Below are 13,878 nucleotides of genomic sequence, written 5' to 3'. Positions count from 1 at the left end.
GATTTTCAGATTATGTCACCAATAGAATCCCAAGATGAAGCTCATAAATTACATATTGAATTAGAAAAATAACTTGTAATTATGTAGTGCCTTTCAGGTTGTCCCAAAGCAATTTACAGATAACAAAATACCGTTCTCTTGAAGTGTAGTCACATTTGTAAGTGTTGGGAAATGCTGCTGTCAATCAGTGCACAGCAAAATCCCTCAAACAGCAAATGAAGCCAAAAAACGTGCCCATCGCCCCCATCCTGATGACCACTATTGTGTGTGGCTGCATCAAGCTGTGCGTAGACCCTCAGTACGTAAACACCAAGTGTCACTACGTGCTGAGGTTCTACCTGTCCCTGGCGTTGCGAAGGATGGGTCTGGCCACGCTGTCACAGAACGCTCCAAGTAGTTGGACTGTGCCGTACCACCTGTCCCTCCTGGAAAAATTTATGCAGAGAAACCTTTGACCACAAGTCCATCAGGCAATGGTTGGCACATAATGTCTTAGAGGCCCTGCGGGGAAAGGAGATGGTGGATCCTGTCGGATGGTTCCCCGAGCAGACTGTCAAAGTCATTTGGCAGCATGCCTCATCGCCAGAACTTTCCAACAAACGTCAAGATGTAGCTTGGCTGGTGGTGAGAAAGGCCCTCCCCGTCAGATCCTTCCTACATGCCAGGAGTCTCACCCCCTCTGCACATTGCCCTCGAGGTGGCTCTGGTGGGGAAGAGACCATTGTTCACCTCCTTGTGGAATGTGCCTTTGCAAAGAAGGTCTGGAGAGAGATGCAGTAGTTTTGTTGAGGTTCATCCTGAGCAGTGCTGTGACACAGGACTCTGTGCTCTACGGGCTGTTCCCAGGGACACACACCGAGACAAGAATCAACTGCAGCTGGAGGATCATCAACTCGGTAAAAGGCGCTCTTTGGTCTGCCCAAAACTTGTTGGTCTTCCAGTGCAAAGAGTTGTCCCCGACTAAGTGTTACAGACTGGCACATTCCAAGGTCCAGGACTACTTGCTGAGGGATGCACTAAAACTTGGGGCAGCCGCTGCAAAGGTGCAATGGGGAAAGGTCACTGTCTAAGACCATTCTGCCATAGTGCACCAAGGGGCTGGGAAAGGTATTGACCCCTCGGGCTGTACGACTCACAATAAATGTATGTAGTGAATACTAAATGTATCATAATTGTATTGAAGCACCGCAGAGTGCAACATGATGTATGTCGATAACTCCAATACCATTGCACTGTCTGACTACCTGTAATGACCATATTGAAATTACTGTAATATTCATTGATTGTATTGAAGCACCTCGTGATCCAAGTGTAAAAGTTGAAAATGATTGTACTTTTTGTGATGGCCATTTAGAAATGTTTTGTAATGTTCTTCCAGATATTTTATGAATAAAGTATTATTTTCAAAAAGAAATATCTGTTTTAGCAATATCGGTTAAGGGATAAATATTGGCCAGGATACTAGGAGAATTCTCCTGCACTTCTTTGAAGAGCTGCATAGAACCTTTTATGTCTACCTTAGAGAGCAGATTAGACCTCAGTTTAACATCCTTTCCAAAAGGCAGCACCTCTAACAATGCAGCATTCCCTCAGTACTGCACTGAAATATCAGCTTAGTTCATATGTTTAAGTCTCAACTGGAGCTTGAACCCTTGACCTTCTAAGGCAAAAGTGCAACCACTGAGCCAAGGCTGATAGATAGAACAAAGAAATGTAAGTCAGTAGAACAATGACACATAAAACTTAAGGCAAAGAAGCATAAAGTGCAGCAGAGGAAGGATAAATAGGTCATACATAGACTCCATGAATGGTGTTTAAACAACTACAGATGAAGCTGAAAGAACTGTGGAATCTTGGTGGGTTCAATGCTAAACTTAAAGCCAAAGTACAGTAGTTAACAGCAAAGTCAATAAGATGCTGAATTACATAGCCAAAATGGTAGGATCAAGAGGTAGTGCTCAAATTTTATAATGCTCTGAGCTTCAGTACTGTATCCAAAAAATAAAGAAGATATTCAAGCACAGGAAGCTGTGCACAGAAGAGCCATGAGGCTAATTCCTTTGGTTTGCATCTGTGTTATGAGGAAACATTGGAACAACTTGGAGTTTTCAGCCTAATATGGAGATGTTAAGGGCATAGAAAAGGTTAACTCAGAATATTACTTCAAATTAAACTGAATGAGCTGCAGAAGGAGGGGACATAGTTTCAAATTAATAAAAGGTAATTTTAGGAGTGATATAAGGACTTTTTTCTTCACACATATATTGATCAGCTTACAGCACTGACTTCAAGACAAACTAATTTAGATAGGCTAATGGAGGTTAAAAACCCTGGAATTGTTTAAGAAATAATTAGATTCTACAATGGGAAAATCTTGGGATCTCTCTGGCTGGATGAATTCAGATAGGCCCAATAACTTGTCACATGGAATTCCATCTTATGATCTTGCAAAGTGTATGTTTAATGAATTGCTCAGCTGACACAGAAATTTGTAACCAAATGAAATCCTTTGTAGGCAATTCTGGGAATTCTAGTATCCAATATTACTACTTACCTAGGCCCAACCATCTTCAGCTGCTTCATCAATGACCTTCCCTCGATTTTAAGGTCAGACGTGGGGATGCTTGCTGATGATTGCACAATGTTCAGCACCATTCGCGACTCTTCAGATACTGAAGCAGTCCATGTCCAAATGTAGCAAGACCTGGAGAATGTCCAGGCTTGGGCTGACAAGTAGCAAATAACATTCATGCCAGACAAGTGCCAGGCAATGATCCTCTTCAAAAAGAGAGAATCAAACTATTGCACCTTGATATTCAATGGCAATACCATCGCTGAATTCACCACTATCAACATCCTGAGGGTTAACATTGACCAGAAACTGAACTGGACTAGCGACATAAATACTGTGGCTACAAGAGCAGGTCAGAGGCTAGGAATCCTGTGGCGATTAACTCACCTCCTGTCTCCCCAAAGCCTGTCCACCATCTACAAGGCACAAGTTAGAAGTGTGAAGGAATATTCCCCACTTGCCTGGATGAGTACAGCTCCAACAACACTCAAGAAGCTTGATGCAGGACAAAGCAGCCCTCTTAATTGGCACCCTATCCACAATCCACAACCATTCACTCCCTCCACCACCTATGTACGGTAGCAGCAGTGTGTACCATCTACAAGATGCACTACAGGAACTCATCTTAGACAGCACCTTCCAAACCCACGATCGCTGCGACCTAGAAAGACAAGGGCAGCAGACACATGGGAATACCACCACCTGCAAGTTCCCTCCAAACCACTCACCATCCTGACTTGGAAATATATTGCGGTTCCTTCAGTGTCGCTGTGTCAAAATCCTGGAACTCCCTTCCTAACAGCACTGTGGGTGTTCCTACACCACATAGACCGTAGCAGTTCAAGAAGGCAGCTCACCACCACCTTCTCAAAGGCAATTAGGGATGTGCTGCCCTAGCCAGTGATGCCCACATCCCATGAATGAATTAAAACAAATTAACTTGTCTTGCCACCTTCAGAGATCTGTTGTACGTGAATCCCCCGGCGTTTTTATTGGGGTCGGGGAATCGGATTAATTTACCACTAAAAAACTCGATGTCAAAAGAAGGTGTAAAAGAGGTTCGAAGCCTTGAAAGGTTGACACGCGAAAGGGTTAAAAAAAAAAAGCTGCAACTGGAGCCATGAATAATTATCTGCATAACTTTCATCAAAAATTATATTTATGAGCCCATGCCCCCTTTTTTATAGAGAATTTTTGTCTTCCCTCGGTTGACTGAATGGGGGTGGCAGAGAGGAGCCTCCAGTTCTCATAGCCCCGAGTGAGGCAGCTGTGAACGCGTGTGGTGGTGCAGTCCAGGTCTCCCTCCAGGCTTTCCTTGCACGGGTTTTATTGCTACTTCTATTTCCGACAGGCACTCGCGACAATATCCCGAGCCTCTCGAATGGAAATGAATGAGTAATTAATTGCCCCTTCAACGCCGTGGTGACAACACTCACTTTGGCGATAATACAATCCGTGCAGTCCTGGGTTATAGGCAAACGGCTGTTTGGGAATTTTTTTGTGGGTAGTACCGGCAACCGACTTTGTAAACCCACATCAAATATACGTGGTAAACAGCTCTGAATTAAAACATTCTGTAAAATAGTGGAAACAATTCCTTACGCGAATGCATGGATTAAATAACTACACAAGTAAGATCGCAGTTACAATGTGCCCTCACTCCGCTGACCATAAATAACAGCCAGTTGTTTTGTAGACGTGATGTTGAAAACAGTAGCATTTTCCATGCGAAAACTGATCAAAGAAAATCCACAAACCATTAGGTTAAAAGAGATTGTTAAAAGAAACACACCAGTGATAAATAAACAAACATGGAACCATCTCAGTAGTTTACAGCTTCCCTGAGGTGCAGCGTAAACCAGCGGTCGCGGGGCATACAAGTGTGTTAAACTTTGGCACAAAGTTTCACGTTTAAAATAGGGATTGAAGCTTTTGAATTAAAAAAAAAGAATTATTCCAAACATTATACTTATCCCTTTTCTCTCTGCCTTGGCATTGCAACTAGTTTTGTGTCCTTGATCTATCTCAGTTCCCCCCGCCCGACTTTCACCTTCTGTATTTAAACCAGCAACCTCTCTAGTTTTCCAGTTTTGTTTGCTTCATTTTCCCCTCTCCTAATCTTTAAAGATATCAGTTTTCGGAGCTTCCCTTTGTGCTTCTGCACCGACCCCCACCCCCAATGTAACTTGTTCTCTCTTTCTTCTCCCTCGATTTGTTCTGTCTCTCTTTCCCCGATCACTGCTGGGTCCCCACTGGCTCCGTTGCCATTTACGGAGCGCTGGGGGTCTATTCCCAGACCAGAGGAGTGAGGAGGGGAAGGGAGATGGGGGGGTGGTGTTGGTGGTGGGGAGGGGGTTGGTGGTGAGAGAGGAGCCCCTTCTGGCAGACGTCACCTAATTGACAGTTCACCTGACCACCCACCGGCCGGAAAGAGGGGCGAGAAGGAGCGGGGCTGGGATCTGATTGATCTCCAATCTGTGCCGGCAGCGGGGCGGTACTTCCGTAGACAGGTTAGTCCAGGCTCAGGGAGTTTATAGCCGGGAGTCTGGGCTGCAGCTTGGTGCAGTGGGAGTTTGATACCGCGGCAGAGAGAAAGAGTGGCTGCAAACTTGGTACTGAACAACAGCAAGAAGAAAAACAATAAGACAATTGTCACTTCTTTGACATATATATATATAAATATATACCCATCTCTGCAGAACCTTGCTTGTGAATTGAGTGAGGAGGGAAAAGAAAATAACTCTTTTTGAAAAGAAAGTTAACACCATGGAAAGTTTGCAGCGGAGAGGGGAGAGTGAGTTTTCCTGCTCCTGTGTATCTGTGGCCAGGCTGCTGTTGCTCTTGGCTCTGACAGTGACAGGTAGCACATCGGGGCAGGAGAGTTTGGACAGCGTGGATCTTTACTATGGGTTCAGGTCGGGGCTGTCCGAAGACTCGATACTTCTCGCCAATAATGGCATCCGTGTGCCCTTCGGCCGCTCGGTGGACCTCGACCCCATCCACGACCTGGTCATCCAGGTCCACCCAGACGACAAGTGCACGGTCACCGTCCTGGGCAACGACCCCCTGTCCCAGAGGCCGGGCCAGCTGACGCCCAAGAAGTTCCCCTGCGACTTCGGGCGGGACGAGGTGAAGTACTCGCACTTCGGCTCCCGGAGCCCGTCCCGGGACCGGGTGAAGCTGCAGCTGAGGTACGACACCCAGACCGACACGGTGATCATCCCCTTCGTGCTGGAGGTCGAGGTGGTCTTCACCCAGCTGGAAATCATCACCCGCAACATGCCGCTCAGCGTCGACAAGCTGCTGGGCACCAGCAACGCCATCGACCGCAAGCTCCTGGAGTTCAACTACAACCCGAGCTGGGAGGTCTGTCGGATCGGCACCTTGAGTGGCGCCGGTGGCCTCCCCCGCTACGGGCGGCTGCTGAACGAGCAGGGGGCCGGCCGGATGGTGGACTGCGAGGAGTTCGTCAACTCCAACGTCCGCTACCGCCACATGGCCGCCAGCAGGTCGCCCAACCGGGACTACATCCCCATGGTGGCCGAGCTCCAGGACCGCCAGGGGAACGTGCTGAAGCAGGAGTACTTCCAGATCCTGGTCCGCATCCGGGAGGGGGCCGAGAACACGCCGCCCAAGCCCAGCTTCGTGGCCATGATGATGATGGAGGTGGACCAGTTCGTGCTGACCGCCATCACTCCGGACATGCTGGCGGCCGAGGACGCCGAGTCGGAGGCGGACGAGCTCATCTTCAACATCACCTCGCCCCGGGGCGGCGGCGGGGGCGGCCAGGTGGAGGTGGTGAGCACCGACGACCAGAGCCTGCCGGTCACCTCCTTCTACCAGCGGGACCTGAAGGACCTGAAAATCGCCTACAAGCCGCCGGCCGCCGACTCGGACGTGGAGCGGATCTTCCAGATCGAGTTCGAGGTGGTGGACACCGAGGGCGCCGCGTCCGACCCCTTCGCCTTCATGATCGTGGTGAAGCCCATGAACACGCTGGCGCCGGTGGTGACCCGCAACACCGGGCAGCTGCTGTACGAGGGGCAGTCGCGGGCCCTGTCCAGCCGCCGCAACCTGCAGCTCAGCGACGAGGACAACCTGCAGGAGGTGAGGGTCACCGTCCTGGACGGCCTGCGGCACGGCCGGCTGACGGTGCTGGGCTCCCGCAGCAAGTTCTTCACCGCCGCCGACCTGGACGCCGGCACCGTGGTTTACCAGCACGACGGCAGCGACACTTACAGCGACAACATCATCTTCCGCATGACGGACGGCCGGCACGACGTGGAGTTCCTCTTCCCCATCACCATCGTGCCCACCGACGACGAGCCGCCCGTCGTCAACGCCAACACCGGCCTGGTGCTCTCCGAGAACCAGCTGGCCCCCGTCTCCCCCTCGGTGCTCAGCGCCACCGACATCGACTCGGAGGACTCCACCATCGCCTTCACGCTGGAGGCCCCCCTGTCCGAAGTCGGGGAGCTGGTCCTCCGGCAGCTGGAGCCGCCGGCCGACTCCCACGCCTGGCGCTTCATCGAAAGGGACGGGGCTTTCGAGAAGGCGGTGCTGGGGTGGTCCCAGCAGGACATCATGGACGGCAAACTCTTCTACCGGCACGTGGGGCCTCACAGCACCACCGCCGTCATGGACCAGTTCCTGTTCCGCGTGCAGGATGACAACGACCCCCCGAATCAGTCGGGCCAGCATACCTTCATCATCAAAATCCAACCGGTGGATGACATTCCCCCTGAGCTCTACCCAGGAAGCAGCTTACAGATGATTGTTGAAGAGTACCGCTTGACCCACTTTCGGAGGAAGTACCTTCGTTATACGGATCTGGATTCGGACGACAGAGATTTGAAGTACACCATTACCAACCCCCCCACCGACACCGATGAAAACAATCCCGTGCAAATGGGCAATATAGTGTTAACGGAAAGCCCCAGCACCCTGGTGATGGAGTTCACCCAAGCTCAGGTCAACCACCATAAAATTGCCTACCGACCTCCAGATGTGGAACTTGGAATTATTCCTCACGTCGTTCAGTTTGAGTTTACAGTAGAAGACACGGCTGGGAACAGTGTGGATGGAACGTGTACAATCTTTCTGCAGCCTGTTGACAACAAACCACCTCAGATAACCAACACTGGCTTTATAATGTTTGAGAGGGACACGCATATAATTACAAGTGCTGAATTGGATGCCACAGATCCAGACACTGATGGACCCCAGATAACATTTACGCTCTCTCAGCCTCCAAAGCATGGCCAGTTGCAGTATGCAGGTGTTGTTATAACTGAAGGAGAAGCATTTAATTTAAATGACATAAGCAATGGGAAAATCGCATACGTGCACAACGGCGATGAGTCTACTCATGACTCTTTGAAAATTGATGTGAGTGATGGAGTTCATACAGTTACAATCACTGTTAAAGTAACAGTACGTCCAGTTGATGATGAAGTACCAACTATTATGCTGCCAGTTGGAACTATTGGATCATACTTAGATGTGTTGGAAAATGGAGCTACCGAAATAACAACCAATGTCATCCAAGGAACCGATGAAGACACGGATGATCTTAGATTGACTTTCATTGTTGAGGACCAACCAAAACTGGGAGAGATCTTGGTTAATGGAATCCCCTCTGAAAGGTTTACACAACAAGACATTATCAATGGGGTTGTGATTTACACTCACACAAATGGTGAGATAGGACTGCAAAAAAAGGAGGATTCTTTTAATTTGACTCTCACTGACATGTCTGATGAGTGGAACATTGGAGGAAATAAAGTGCAAGGTGTTCGTGTGCAGGTGACCATCCTTCCTGTTGACAGTCAGGCTCCAGAAGTTATTGTAGGAAAGCAGTTTACTGTCGTTGAAGGTGATAAAAATACAATATCATTAAACAATTTGAAAGCTGAAGATTTTGATACCCCCGATGATGATATTCTCTGTACTATTATTGTCCAACCAACTTCTGGCTATGTAGAGAACATTTCGCCAGCTCCTGGGTCTGAGACATCTCGTGCAGGAACTGCTATCACTGCTTTCACTTTTAAAGATATACGTCTTGGACACATTAATTATGTCCAGAGCATTCACAAAACTGTGGAACCAGTGGAAGATAGGTTTACATTCCGCTGCTCTGATGGAATTAACTTCTCACAGAGGCACTTTTTTCCTATTGTGATAATCCCTGCAAATGATGAAAAGCCAGAGATTTTCATGAGGGAATTTGTAGTAATGGAAGGTATGAGTCTTGTTATTGACACTCCTATTCTCAATGCTGCAGATGCCGACATCCCTCTCAATAGCTTAACTTTCTCCATCATTAAACCACCAAAGCATGGTCAGATAGTAAATCAGCTTACTACAGGCACTGTCCTTGTCAACAGCTTTACTTTAGATCAGATCAGAGAAGGCTCCAGCATTGTTTATGAGCATGATGACTCTGAAACCAAGGAAGACAGTTTTGACATTCGACTTACCGATGGGAAGTACAGTGTTGAAAAAACAGTAATTATAATGGTCATTCCACTTGATGATGAGACCCCAAGAATGACCATAAATGATGGACTTGAAATTGAGCTTGGAGAAACAAAAATAATAAATGATAAAACTCTTAAAGCTACAGACCTCGATTCTGATGACAAATCACTTGTGTACATTATACGCTACGGACCAAGTCAAGGGCTCTTGCAGCATCTTCTCCCTTCAGGCAACTTTGAAAATATTACAGTAGGAATGAACTTCACCCAGGATGATGTTGACAAGAACTTGATTCAGTATACACATACTGGCCAGGAAGGCATCCGTGATCTCATCAAGTTTGATGTAACAGACAGCATTAATCCACTCATCGATCGTTACTTTTATGTTTCTATTGGCGGTATTGATATGATCTTCCCTGATGTGGTCAGTAAAGGAGTCTCTCTAAAGGAAGGTGGAAAAGTAACTCTTACAACAGATTTACTTAGCACCACTGACCTGAATAGCCCAGATGAAAATCTGCTTTTCAGTATTACCCGAGCACCTGTTCGTGGTCACCTGGAATGCACAGACGAGCCAGGAGTACCTATCACGACATTCTCACAGCTTCAGTTAGCTGGTAACAAAGTTTACTACATTCACACATCTGATGATGAGGTGAAAATGGACAGTTTTGAATTTGAAGTCACAGATGGCTACAACCCTGTGTTTCGCACTTTCAGGATCTCCATCAGTGACGTTGACAACAAAAAACCTGTTCTTACTTTCCATGACTTGGTGGTGAGTGAAGGAGAAATAAAACTAATTACCCCATTTGAACTGACCGTTGAAGACAGAGACACCCCAGATCGCTTGCTGCGATTTACTGTGACACAAGTTCCAGTTCACGGACAGCTGCTATTCAACCGCACTACATCTGTCACATCTTTTACGAAGCAGGACTTGAATGAGAACCTCATCAGTTACAAGCACGATGGGACAGAATTTTCTGAGGATAGCTTTTCTTTCACAGTGACTGATGGCACGCACACAGACTTCTACGTCTTCCCGGACACCATCTTTGAAACTCGAAAATCACAGATGATGAAAATACGGACAATGCCGGTGGACAATGGAGTGCCTCAGATTATTGTGAATAAAGGTGCCCCCACTCTTCGTGGGCTCACCACAGGGCACCTTGGGTTTATGATTACAAGCAAAGCATTAAAAGCTGAAGATCGTGACAGCGTGCACAGTGTTCTAAGATTCAAGATCCTGGAAGGTCCTGAACATGGATACCTGATCCACACAGGCAAAGGAAATGAAAGTGTTACTGGATTCACTCAGGGTAAGATTCCTTTCTTGTCATATTGATTTTATTGTTCTGATTGCTTTCTGGTACATTTTATTCTTTCTTGAGAGCGATGTTACTTTTTTTCACATTTTATTGGATTTTGGTAGAAAAATTGTCTGAATGAGAATAAAGACAAAATATCTTGTAATTCTGAAGCAATATTCAGCTTGCTACTAAATGTTCAATGTTAAGAATCTATTTTGCATGCAATATATATGTGAGTATTATATAGAGAAAGAATATGAACAGTATTGATACATTGAAAGTCTAAACTTTATTAGCAAATAAAAGTTAGAAAGCAGCACTAAATTGTACTCGTTTTTAGACCGGGAATCTAATATTGTTTAGCAATAGCCAAGCTAATGTTACACTGTACAATGTTGTCTGGTCCTGTTTTCCAACATAATTGTATTGTTATGCTACAACAATGTTAACTATCTTCTTAATAGAGATAACTTTGTGTAATGACCTTTCAAACACGAACTCAGAAGTGTGTTCAGTTAAAAACAGCGTCAAATAAAATCTATATTTAACATTGCATGCAACAAGTGCCATACACAATTTTATGGTTGGGGTAACTGGGCAATACAGTACATTAATACACCATCTGTCTACTTTTGGGACCTAGGTTGAAATCTGGCACTACTGATTGATAAAGTTTTATCTCTCTTCTGGCTGAAGAGGCCTTCTGTGAAATAACTTTGGACAGTGTCAACTTAATTTCTTAATTGTGCATCCAGACCACAGATTACTTAGAATTCAGTATAACAGTCTCAGGCTCTAAAAATGGCCAGTGTGGGTCTGCAGTTGTACAATGTATTCTTCTGAGGTTAGGGTTATAGGTCATGGTGTCAATTTTGGGTGGTCCATTGTCAAAAGGACTATAAAGCCATAGGGTGTGAGCTGCATAGATTCATGAGGATGATGACAGAGGAGGGAACAGTAGTTATGAGCAATTACTGGAACTATATCCACTGGATCAAAGAAGGTTGAGAGGAGATTTAATAGAGACTTTTAAAATTAGGAAAGGTAATGATAGTGTATTGGGAAAAACTATTTTCTCTGGTTGGGAGGGTAAAAGGTCATCGATTGAAAAAAAATCGTTAAGAGTTAAGAGAGAACTTAATAGACTTTTTATTGCACAGAAAGTTGTTTGAATATGAATTGCTTTGTCACAAGGAGTGGTTGAGACAAAAACCTTTGCATTTTAAGCAAAAAATTGCATCAATACCTGAAGCAGAAGGTGGCTATGGAGTGGAAGTGGGGCAATGGGATTAGTTTTGGAGTGTTCTACCAAAGCTATCGCTGACTCGATTGATTAAATTGCCTGTTTTTGTAAACTCTGGCTCTAAACATAGGTGTAGACTTGTATACAGTTTTGGGCTAGGTGGAAGGGCAGCAGTGATGATCATCAGAGCTGGTCATCCAACAATCAGATAATCTCTGTTCAATTTTCCCTATCAGTGGCAGGCCTGAACTAAAGTCAAGCTACTTCTGTTTTTTCTCGAAGTTAAACATGAAACAATATTTATTCTCAGCTCTTAAGCTAAGTGCTGCCACGTTAATCGAGTTTTCTTTGACAGCAGTCATATCAGAGTTCCAAAACTACGAAGGCCCCTATTCCTTTAAGATAAGTATTGGGGCTCTGCAGTTTGTCAGATAGTGATGAGCCATCAATACAGGAAGATGTAATGGTTGTTGTGCAGATTCTCTTAGGTCTGCACACAACCAACATAAAGTGACAGAGCATTAACTGTACCTGGCAGTCCAACATGACCTGAACAGTACACGCTGCCTGAATTCCCTAGTTACTTAACACAGAGTTGTCAATGAAGTGAGAGGTCCATTAATAACATGCTGCTGGGTGAGTTTGGAGGCTACCAACTCTGAGCTGCACTTGACAAAGGTCTGCACCTAAAATATTAATTTCTCTGTTTTCCCTATAGAAGCTGCAACCTTCTAAGTGTTTCCAGCATTTTATTTGTTGGTAAATGATATTTAAGCTTTGATTGTTGCACTGCATTGGTTGGATATGTTGAACATCAAGTCTATTAGGCTTCTTAGGTCTCTCAGATGTTGGAGCATGCTTGGAATATTAAACTACAAATGAGATTTAAAATGGCTTGAATAGCTACAGCAGGCCAGGTCAAAAAGCTAATTAACCAAGTAAACAATTTATTTACCATTTTATTGTATTTTGGAGCAAATAGCTAGCAATTGTGCCAGATCGTAAACTACCAATTCTGACTGCCATTAATAAACAATAAATGCTTTTCCAATGGAACTCAGGTGCATTGTTGTTAGGATGTTGCTGGTAAAGAATGTGTGCTTTTCTGGAGGAAAGGCTGATGAAATTTCCATTTTTCAAAACCAATGCATAATGTTGGATTCAAAAGCATCATTTGTGTTTTATTTTAACTTAAAATATTTCCTGCTGTGTTCTTAAGCAGCTGCTGGGGAGCACACAAGCATGACCCCAGGTTAGGTGTCTTCTGGTTTTCTTAGCTTTCTTTTTCACCTGCCCTTTGGCACAGCTCCTGGTTTCCAATCAGTCCCCTGTGCTGTGACATATTTCAAATTTATATGAGGGTTCTTAACCAGCACCATCATTGTGTCCCTTAGCATTCTAATTGTCCAAATGTTCCACTGTCCCGCTGACTACTCTAAAAACAGATTTCATTGATCACTGCAGGAAACTTAGTGCCAAAAGCAATCTGAGAAACAGATCCAAATGTACCTTCCTTAAAATACTAAACAGTCATTGGTATTGCAGCGGAAGTTGATGACATGAAGATCTGCTATGTGTTGAAAGAAGGGGACAATGCGACAAGTGACATATTCCACTTCTCTGTTGAAGATAGCGGTAAGTGATTCTGTCTGCTATGTGTAAAATCAGGCTGTTTAATAGTATTGTCCTTTCTGTAGTATGGTTTCAGCGACCAGATGTTCCTTCCCACTTCAACTATTGCAAGTGTTTTCTGGCGGATGTCAAGGTGTTAGTTCTCACAGTGCTGCATGCTCAAATTTCCAACAGTGCTTTCAGGCCAAACATTCCAGAGCATTTACTCAAAGTCTTAGGGCATACATTTTCAGAACATGTCTCTTTGCTAGTTGCTCCCTAATATTTGGATTGCATGTGGATAGAAATGTGGCACATCTTTAAAATCTTGCATGTGCTGCCTGCAAAACTGATTTTCTTTTCATTCTAGGATAAATAATAGGAGGACAACATTAGCTCAAGAAAGGTGGCTGCTGAAATAAACTTTTTAACTTTTCCTGTGGCACTTGCAATTACACAATTCTATCCCTCTCTTTCTCTTTCTCTTTCTCTCTCTCTCTGTTTCTCTCCAAGTAAGACTTTCATAACATCATTCCTCATCTTTTGGCTTTGGAAGCTATTCACTAGCATCGTATATTCTACTGTGCTATTACCACATAATGTGTTAGTAGCCTTTCCCTGTTGAAGGAGAATCATTCTTGCAAAAATATG

The 13,878-nt window shown here is 45.1% G+C and overlaps 1 protein-coding gene across 1 annotated transcript in view; it reads left to right on the top strand.

The window, feature by feature from the left end:
- Nucleotides 1-5,246: 5,246 nt before the first annotated feature.
- Nucleotides 5,247-13,878, top strand: part of LOC144682690 (FRAS1-related extracellular matrix protein 2-like) — a 266,621-nt gene continuing 257,989 nt past the window's right edge. The window contains exons 1-2 of the mRNA XM_078545282.1: nucleotides 5,247-10,382; nucleotides 13,162-13,251. Coding sequence (XP_078401408.1) covers nucleotides 5,339-10,382; nucleotides 13,162-13,251 — 5,134 coding nt within the window. The 5' untranslated portion in view covers nucleotides 5,247-5,338. The remainder of the gene's footprint in view (nucleotides 10,383-13,161; nucleotides 13,252-13,878) is intronic.

The sequence above is a fragment of the Cetorhinus maximus genome, chromosome 7 (genome assembly GCF_964194155.1).
Source record: "Cetorhinus maximus chromosome 7, sCetMax3.hap1.1, whole genome shotgun sequence".
NCBI classification, from domain to species: domain Eukaryota; kingdom Metazoa; phylum Chordata; class Chondrichthyes; order Lamniformes; family Cetorhinidae; genus Cetorhinus; species Cetorhinus maximus.
This window is presented reverse-complemented; position numbering and strand designations above follow the sequence as displayed.